General features: G+C 37.8%; 1 protein-coding gene and 1 pseudogene across 1 annotated transcript in view; one reads left to right on the top strand and one right to left on the bottom strand.

Moving 5' to 3' along the window:
- Positions 1–5,539, bottom strand: part of LOC105174536 (mitogen-activated protein kinase-binding protein 1) — a 9,058-nt gene extending 3,519 nt beyond the window's left edge. The window contains exons 1-14 of the mRNA XM_011096667.2: positions 5,304–5,539; positions 4,975–5,193; positions 4,000–4,108; positions 3,520–3,894; positions 3,359–3,414; positions 2,479–2,725; positions 2,354–2,409; positions 1,997–2,243; positions 1,733–1,896; positions 1,456–1,598; positions 1,271–1,372; positions 833–968; positions 569–655; positions 343–504 (exon numbers count right to left, since the gene is read on the bottom strand). Coding sequence (XP_011094969.1) covers positions 343–504; positions 569–655; positions 833–968; positions 1,271–1,372; positions 1,456–1,598; positions 1,733–1,896; positions 1,997–2,243; positions 2,354–2,409; positions 2,479–2,725; positions 3,359–3,414; positions 3,520–3,894; positions 4,000–4,108; positions 4,975–5,193; positions 5,304–5,348 — 2,148 coding nt within the window. The 5' untranslated portion in view covers positions 5,349–5,539. The remainder of the gene's footprint in view (positions 1–342; positions 505–568; positions 656–832; positions 969–1,270; positions 1,373–1,455; positions 1,599–1,732; positions 1,897–1,996; positions 2,244–2,353; positions 2,410–2,478; positions 2,726–3,358; positions 3,415–3,519; positions 3,895–3,999; positions 4,109–4,974; positions 5,194–5,303) is intronic.
- On the top strand, positions 5,718–10,208 carry LOC105174723 (annotated as a pseudogene).

Here is a 10,208-nt window from a genome sequence, read left to right as displayed (position 1 = left end):
TGAGCGTCGAGGTTATAGGCTGACAAAACCAAAATATTTCCGAAGACTGGGAAATAGTGTAGCGTAATTAAAGAGACCTTAAGGAGGAGGAAATAAACCAAAGTTTGTCCTCTAATATAAGAAATATATCATATAAACAAGCATTCTAACTGAAATAATTAATTTTTGGGAGCTAATAATAGGGTTGTGCTTTTTTTAAGCATTTATCTGATTCAGGACGATCTGGCCATTTTTGGTCATGCATAATAGGACATGAGAATAAGATGCTTGTTCCAAATAACTGTGCGGTACATAACAAGCACAACTAACAACGAAAAATAGAGCCAGAATAAGAAGACTCACAGAAACAAGATGCTTGCAGTCAGGTAGAAAGACAATGCCCGTTATATGATCACTGTGGCCTGCTGCTTGTGCAACCATCTTGCCAGTCACATAATCATACATGCAGATGCATCTATCAGAATAAGAGCAAGCCAGATAACTGAGGGTTCCATCGGTAGTTACCTGCAGTGACAATATAAGACTTTTGCATGAATCCTTCGTACTCTTGCAGTGTTGATTCACATACCTTAACTGGTTCCCCAACATCCGCATCATGCTTAAACCATTTAATGAGTTTTCCAGATTGAATATCAAATGCATGTATCTTCTTATCCTGTAACCGCGCCATGGGTTCATTGTGAGTAATACACTTTCACATGAATTAAATGATATTTTAAAAATACATTAAATCAGAACTGGTATGTAAAGACTAATCAACTGCCAATAAAGAAGCCAGTTATAGAAGCATGCTTCATAATTAAAGTGGCCATGTGAAGGTAGAACTCTGTACCTTGCCCACTGTAAATGCAACATCCATTGAATGATCTACAGCCATGTCATAAATGATTCCACTAGTTGCAATCATGTGAAGGCGAGAAATCTTAAATTCCATATCACTCACATCAATACTGTGAAGAACCAGGGACCTAAAGGAGGAACAAAATGTCAGATGGACATGTAAAGGCAGAAATATTCAGCTAAAGATCAATCCCGGCATGTGCAGCAACAGAATGAAGGCATATCCCATAGCATTAGAATTGACAAGCAATCAACACATAGCAACCCTTTTTTCAGTTAAAAAAGTAGATGGTTTAGTGTCCATATACGGGATGGATGTGAACATTTCAACTTCACTGAAAACAATCATTGTTATTAATACTCTTTACACCAACATGAATTTCTTGGTGTTCCCCTAATTTCAAGAGCAAAATGCTCTTACAGAACTCACCCATCAGCACCACAACTGAGAATCTCCCGACCACTTTGGGCAACCTTTACTGCAGTAACGGCACATGAGTGGTAGTCAATACTTCCAAAGAGAGTAAAGTTCCTGATGTCAAAGTAGAAGAATTAGATAATATTAAGAAAGTCCACTTATAGAGTATTACTTTTGAAAGTCTTTCCAAATTAAACCTGTCAACATCAAAAAGATGGATTCTTCCATCACGTCCCCCTGAGGCAAGAAAGTGATGACTTTCTAAAGCTTCAGTAGAAGCAATATCATTCTTGTCTGCCAAGTTAAAGCTTAAAGAAAGGATATCTGCAACATGAACATCCTACAAGCATGGAATCCATAATCCAAGGGAGAGGGTCAGAAAGAAATTAAATTCTTTAAGAAAAGAAAGATAGTAGTAGTGAAAGATATAATAGTTAGATCCTTTGTCATTTTGACTTGACTTGACTATGTTACCTGAATGAAAATGTAATTGGAAGTATATAGGTTAAAGATATGGATATTTCCCAAGCAATCACCGGCAGCCAGGTGCTTTCCGTCTGAACTCACTGCCATTGAGCGAAACCCTGAAGAGGAAATACCTTTTGCAACAGAATCGCGTTCAAAGATCCCTGCATTCACTGTGGTGAGTGAGAGAAATAGACAGATTATTAGCAAATCTCATTGACAAAAAGAGATTAAGCTTATTCCATTTCGAGATGTCCACAATATTGAAATTACCTAAACACGCGGCTCTGTTGGAGCTGTCATCCCCAGCAAGAGATGAACCATTTTCTGACAAGGCAGATTGAAGTGCAAGATCCCACAACCTAATATTACCGTCAGCTGAACATGTTGCAAAAGATAATCCTCCAGGACAACCTTTAGCAACACAGGAGAGAGCGGGATCGTGCATGTTTTCGCATGGAACATTTTTAATGTCCCATATGCATCCACTATGTGAGACAAGCACACAACACCTGGTAGCCTGGATAAGAGATGATTCTGTTACTGCTGCATAATCATAATTACATGCATAAGTCCAAAATATTGACTTCTAGCATAAGATTAAAGAACAAATAATAATCTTCAAAATACCTTCCTTACATCATGAATATTCCATATGTAAAGGCTGTGATCATCATAAACCACAACTGCAGAATAAAATGTTGATTAGGAGACTGCATTAGAAACCCCAAAATGAAGAATAGTTTGTCACTTGCCAAGCTTTTCCAGGGTTGAAAATTGACAAGCAACGGCATCTGGAAATCTAGGCCAATTTTCGAGTTCAACTTGGCTAATGTCTGTTTTGCAGTCCACAACATCTGACTCTTTGCATCTCCTCGCTTCAGCATAACACAGCTCACCAGCATATTTAAGAGAATTGGTGCCAAATAGTTTTACAAGTCCATTATTGCATGCACAAGCAACCACACGTGTGGATGTAGATAGTGCAGAACATTTCTCAACCTGAAATTGGAGCACAAAAATGGGTAAATCATGAACAGAAGTTGAACTTCATACTTATATTGGCAATACTAATTTGGATGGATTTTCTCTATATTTTTTATCAAGCAAGTGAGTTCAACCAACAAAATGGACACAAGAAAATCAGAAGTTCCATAGTTTGACCTTCTAAACATTTGCTTCATTTGTGATGATATATCGAAAGACCTCTCGGCAAGGACAAAAATTTGGGGCTATGTTATCCTGGCACAAAGGACAAGCAAAAATGATGTGGTTTGATAACAACTCCTCGTGCATGAAATTAAGTTGGTATTCAAGTGCTTGCCAGATGCGTCCTTAGATTACAAAAAAGGGATCTGAGTTTTAAGGCAGCAGAAGATCTATTAACAATGAAAATTGACATTGCACCACATTAGAGAGATTCTTTATTTAAACTCTTTCAGGTCATTTTATCATGCCAGAGTGAATAAAACAAGGTATCTTCTAATCATTTTCACAAACAACTTGTGTATCCAAAACAAGAGAGGACAACCACCACATTACTTCTTTCAACTTCTTTACACTGAGCATGTGAATATAACTACTTGGTTGATCTAAATAGTAGGAAGCATATACATTAGAAACGATCACATCTACCTCTAACTCCACTGAGTTAATGACTGATGAGCCCAGATGTACCATGCATAAAGTTCCTATGAACAAAAAATGGTGTAAGAATATTTTGAATAGAAAAAATGCTGAATTGTTGACCAACATGATTTATATGCTACTCTACTGACTGCAAGTTGCTTATTTGCCTTTTTCTGTTACGGCATAGATACGTGTCTGTTCACCAGCCTGATTGTGATTAACAGAGCTACTATTCATCCAGCTGAGAGATGTAACAGCTATAAATGACGATTCCTTGTGATGACTAAGATCAACGTTCCTCTGCATGGTCACTGACACGGATCTCATACGTGCACAAGATCCATTTGACCATGTAACTTTCCAGAATGATAATTGATCCTTCCCAGCAGTGACAATGAATTTGTTATCCAATGAGAAGTCAATAGATGTGATATGAGAGGAAACTGGAGAAGCTTTAACTTTTGCAGCTAATATTTTATTTCTCCAGTCCCAGAGACAGATACATCCATCACGAGGAAATCCAACTGACACCAGATGTTTGCCTGTAAGTTCGGTACATAGGGATGTAAATCAAGAATGATAAGCTTGTCAAGGGAGAAGAATACATTTTTATTTCTTTATTCTCAAACTGATTAAGTTTAGCTGACCATCAGGTGAGAGAGCCAGGCAGGCCACGCCATATCGATGGCCTTTTAGCTCACATCTAAAGGCTAACGTGGAACAATCCCATACCAGAACTCCAGGTTGAGGCCCTGACTGAAACACATTGCAAGGAAAATTTTAGATATGAATCATAAGTTCTTCTCTAAAACTTCATTTGTACATCATTCCATGTAAGGAATACATAAACAGGGGAAAGAAATTCCACAGGGGAATAATTTTGCGGCATGACAAGTTATTCATAAGTCAAAATATTTTTGCACTAAATCCAAAAATAATTCTTCCACATATAATACATTGAAATCAGAATCCATGTTTGACTATTTAAAATCTAAGTAATTTGTAAATGAAAACTATTTTTATAGAAAATTGATGGCCTGTAAAGAAGGAAACCTTCTTTGAACTTCATTCAACGCTCTGTAATTTTAATCTTTAGAAAATAAGTAATTTGCTATTATCTCTATAACATACCATCTTTTGACATCTCTAACACAATTTATAGATTTTTCTCCATAAGGATAACTAACTTCACAATATTGAATTTATTCAGAACCTCGGCATACTTCGAAGAACTCTTTCTTTTAACTGGTGAGTAGACCTTCCCCCTGCTTCCTTGAGTTGATAACAACTATGCATAAATCTTCCCATATAGACCTATTTGCCTACATTGATATAGTCTGATCATGATACATATTTACTTTCATTAGTATGGTTTATAGGGTAAAAATGGAAGAAGTTAAAGACTCTAGTATGTAGTAATAGATTATATTCGAGTGTGCGTTTTGTATATGGCTCTCGCATAGATGGGTGACTTCGGAAAGAATAATTAGGCCTAATGTTGGGTAGAATAACATGAAGGGGACCTGATAGAAACTCAAAGTTGTAGCCAGCATGCATAAAAACAATAACAAATAACAAAAACATATAAAAGTGAGTCTGCAAACAAATACAAGCAATAATACCTCCCCTGCTGCAACAATACTTGCATTACGCGATAAAGCAACGCAGCTCAATGGTTTAGGAATTCGATTCGGCGCCATGAGGTGCGACTGAGTGCCAGAATGAACGTCGCATAGCACAACCACACAGCCTGCAATATACGCATACTTCGAACTCGAACTGCTCGCTGCCAATCCGTTTCCATTTTTGGTAGTCAATCCAATTATTTCCTCTAAAATCAGCTGCAAAATCGTGAAAAAAAAGAATACAAGTATCAATTATTCAACTAAGTTCTCTAAGAAAAAAAGATAACGGGGAGAATTAGATAGAGAGGTAGGTTATCTGTGCGGACATTGTAAGGTGCATGTTGTTTATCGAGATTTCGACTTCGTTTCATATTCTTCTTTACTGGTTGAAATCAAAAGCCCTAGCTATTCGTACAGGATTCACTGGATGCATTTGTGCACATGTGTGTGTATATTATATATATACGTGGAGAGAGGGGGGGGCGGGAAATCTGTGCGAATTAAAGAATAGCTGCCTGTACGTTATACCTGTTTAAAATTATTCCTAGGCTCTCCTTTGGTTCTTTTCGCTCCGGTTTGTCCGGTGCGAACTAATTATATTCAACTAAATATGCGACATGGTTAATCTTAATTATGGTTTAAAAAATTATATTTAATATTTTTTATATTTATTTATGTCTAATAAACTCCACGCTATCAGCTATCTTCTCCGAATAAACTCCATTTGCAACATACTTAGGCTAAATCTCCCATTTAAATGAAAACTCATTCCAACAGCTGTGCAAACTGTTTCTTCCAAACAAAGCTAGCAAGTTAGCCCCTCTCTTTCTCTCATGGCATGCGTTTCGCCATTTAAGCTGCACCTACGATTATCATCTCACATTCCAAAACCTTCACGCCAGCTGCCCACTTTTGATTTGGGCCCGCGGGATAGTTTTGCGAAATCTCGATGGTTTCGCAGATCACAACTCCAACAGAAATGGCTGAAGTTTGCGTTGGCAGATGGAGAACATGTGCCTGCGAGAATGAGGAAGAGCGAGAAGAAGGGTTGGGGTTGTAGTGTGGCGAGGTGCACGGCGGAGGGGATGGAGAGGGAGCTGTTTGTGGGGAGGAGAGAAGGCGTATTCACGGCGGCCGAGAGGTTCAAGGTGGTGGCGCTGGTGGCGGCTGTCATGTGCTTGTGTAATGCAGATAGAGTTGTGATGTCTGTTGCTATAGTTCCTCTTGCTGCCAAACATGGCTGGAACAGTTCTTTCTTGGGCATTGTCCAGGTACCCTTTTTTCCTCTTTTCAATTCGATCTTTTGGGGTTAAAAGCATAGAGTAAGAAATGCATTTAGAAAGTGGGATTCTTTTCTTTTATTATAACTATAATTATAGGCATGCGGGTTGCTGGTGATTTGTTGTGTTTCTGATGGAAATGTATTTTGGTGGTGGTATTTGTTTTTTTTTTTTTTTTTTTTTTTTGGGGGGTTTGGTGGTGGTTTTTTTTTTTTTTTTTTTTTTTTTTTTTGAGAGGATTTTGGTGGTTGTTGAGAGATGATACTATTTGTTCTTTGACGAGTTAGAAATGGTAATCTTGCTTGGCTTGGACTTTGGGGAATGACTAGATCGCGTATAAACTAAGGATATTTTTAGTAAACCAGCGAATCAGAATTTTTCTACTTGATCACCTTATGCAACTTTGATTGTTAGGAGAGTAAGTGTTGGTTTTTGTAGCTAATACTATTATCTGAACATGTAATCTGATATTTGTTTATTTGTATAGAGAAAATTATACCAGCGGGGTAATTTCTTTACATTGTCATGATTTAACACCAGCACGAAATAGTGAGGTCGGAATTCAGATACAAACTAGAACCATTTTTCAAGTTGTAGTTTGGTGAAAACCTCTGGTTTGACATTCATGTATAATTTAAGTGGAAATAAGATTTTCAACTATATATGTAGATAATCATCTTGGACTACTCTTCGTGCAACTTTCTACAGTTTGTAAATGATGGTCTTTTTAGAGTAACAGCTACATAACCAATGACAATGATGGAAGCTGGAGTATCGCCACCAGAAACTTGGTTTATATAACACTAGACAGGAAGTTGGAATGGCTGGAGATTGTGCATTATATATCTTTAACTTCAACCTAAAATTAGCAGGGAGATTTACCAATTTTCCTTTGCTAACTCTTCATGAGAGGTGTATGGACTTGTTATGCCTTAGATCATGCCAAAAGCAACATAACAGACTTCACAGCTGTCAATGAGATGGCTTCTTAAATAGGCATAACTGATTATGCAAGGAGAAACTTCGCATGACTAGTTTCCCACTGTGGTTCCTTTGCCATCTTTCTTTGTGCCAGCTTTTATTTTCATCTTACCAGCTTAAAGATTAACAAAAAAAAGCAATTCCAAAATATATTATTATCAATGTGTTAGTCGGGATTTTAGGCTTAAATTTTGTTCCAAAAACTTGAAAAGCATAAATTCATGAAATTATCGCGGGCATGTACAGGTGCTAGCCTAATTGCTGAGTAACAGATTATTCTTTTTCTCAAAATGTACATCTGTTTCTGAAGCTCCTCTTTTCCAGAAAGCATGCAAGGAAAAATAATGACCCCCAGCAACAACAGCAATGATGATGATGATGAGATGAGAATACACTTAAGTTGGTAGCTCAAAGATGGAGTTTAAAAGAAATAGCAGTAAAGTGTGAAAATATTTTCAACTTTCATCACAAAGAGTACAGAATTGCGAAGAATCTACCTTAGTTAATTGGGTGATTTCCTTGCCTTCATCCATGCAAATGTTCTATTAGACAGTATATCAAGCAGCTTACCTTCCCAACCTTCAGAAAAGAAAATTGTTGTAGAAAAAAAGTAATTGAAATCACGAAAGAGCAGAAAATTTGTTTATTTTCTCATTCAGGAGTTCTTAGTTCGGCAAACTGTTCATATCTTATGAGGAGGTGTGTAGTCCTCCATATTTACTATTTCTGAAATCAAATTACTTAACAATAAGTAAAAAGTACTCAGCTGTTAACATGTTGGTACTGGTTCACGCATAGTCATCCTTTCTATGGGGATATATGTGTTCCTCAGTCATTGGTGGAGCCTTGCTTGATAGATATGGAGGAAAAGAGTGATGGCATGGGGTGTTGCTTTTTGGTCTCTGGCAACTCTCCTCACTCCATGGGCGGCAAATCATTCCACAACTAGCCTCTTGGCTGTCCGGGCTTTCTTTGGACTAGCTGAAGGGGTAGCTCTACCTTCAATGAATAACCTTTTAGCAAGGTAACATTTCCAAATATTCAACTAGTACAAAGTATATAAGACCATTAAATTCACCAATCAGTATATCTTAGACTTATATGAAATATGTAATTTTCCTTTTTTTCTTTGTGGTCCATGCGTCATGTTAGGTAGTTTCCAACTAAAGAAGGAGCTACTGCTGTTGGAATATCTATGGGGGGATTCCAGCTGGGAAATGTGGCAGGATTGGTCTTCCCTGGTTATGGCATCAACCGGAATTTCTGGCCCTTTCGTCCTCTTTACATCTCTTGGACTTCTCTGGTTCATCACCTGGACGTTTAGTGTCACCAGTGACCCCAAAGAGTGCAGTTCTATCAGTAAATCTGAATTACGGTTAATTCAAGCTGGGAAATCTGAACCTACTGTGATCAAGAGCAAGCTTCCTCCTCTAAGCTCCCTCTTCGCAGAATTGCCAACTTGGGCAATAATATTTGCTAATATCACTAATAACTGGGTCGGATTCTTTTCTTTTTTTGTTTCAGCTTTTCATTTCTTCTTTTCACATGCGAAGCTGAACATGGTACTGATATTCCTTGTATGCTCTTCAATGCAGGGATACTTCGTACTTCTATCATGGATGCCTGTTTATTTTAAAACTGTGAGTACCACTATAACAGGTTTTTTGATCCTCTGTTTCAACACTATTTCAGTACTTTCTTCACACAAAAGCAAAAAACAATCTTTATAATTGCAACCTGAAATATGTCTTCTTTCTGTTGGCAGACTACTGACACATGGTCACAATGTTACTAAGTATATACTGCTGATGTGTTAGGTGTTTAATGTGAACTTGAAGCAAGCAGCTTGGTTTAGTGCAGTTCCTTGGGCAACCGTGGCGATCTCAGGTTATCTAGCCGGGGCAGCATCAGATTACTTAATCAGATCAGGTTTATTCCATAACATTAGCAAGGAAAATCATGCAGGTAATGTTCCTAACAGGAGCTTTATTCAGATGTACTAAAATTCTCAGCAGCCCAAAAGAGAAACCTTATTCGGATGAGGTTGACAGAAAATAAAGCCAATATTTCTCTACTACTTTTGTCTAAGAGATGATGTTAATGGGTATCTTTTCCACAACTTATTGAGAATCTCCGCCCTACGAATGGAACACCAGTTCAGAATATCACCATGAAGTCTCTTAAAAACATGTCTTTACTACTAATTGTTGGCTGTAAATTTCTCCATTTCTTCACTCCTTAGAAACAGTGATTGTTGGAGCAAGTTCAGACTACAATAGAATCCTTTATCAATGCTTTTATCCTCGGGCACTCATAGATAGTAGGATTTGTTTTCCAAAGCAAACCATGTGAAAGTTTATACTGACATGTTAAGTACTCTCCTGTAAAACAGTCAATTGGTTTTGTTGGTCCTGGAGTTGCATTGCTCTGCTTGAACTACGTGAAGACGCCAACAGTTGCCATATTTTCGACAATCGCCTTAAGCTTGAGCTCTTTCAGTCAAGCTGGCTTTTTACTGAATATGCAAGTAAGTTTTCGCTTCGATGTATTTGGAGAACCGCTTTGGTTGCTTATCTGAACCAGAACCACTTAGTTCTTCGGTGACAATAATTTTAATGCGGGATCAGTTGAATTTTCGCTCTTTGCTCGTTTTATCAGGATATTGCACCCCAATGTGCAGGTTTGCTTCATGGTATACTCTCGAGCACACTCCACAAATTCCTTGTATTCTGTTCATGCCTTTGTTATCTCTCTTCAGTTGCTCATGCAATGACACAATAACAGTACACTAGCGACAATTTCTCGTTTGCAGGAATATCAAATTCAGCCGGGACGCTGGCAGCAATTATCAGTACAATTGGAACAGGATTCTTTGTGCAGTGGCTCGGATCCTTCCAAGCATTCTTAACTCTAACAGCATGTCTTTATTTTGCCACTACCATCTTCTGGAATCTCTATGCTACTGGAGAA

This window comes from Sesamum indicum, linkage group LG11 (genome assembly GCF_000512975.1).
Source record: "Sesamum indicum cultivar Zhongzhi No. 13 linkage group LG11, S_indicum_v1.0, whole genome shotgun sequence".
Taxonomy (NCBI): domain Eukaryota; kingdom Viridiplantae; phylum Streptophyta; class Magnoliopsida; order Lamiales; family Pedaliaceae; genus Sesamum; species Sesamum indicum.
Note: the sequence above shows the minus strand (reverse complement) of the source record. Positions and strands in the feature narration are given on the sequence as shown.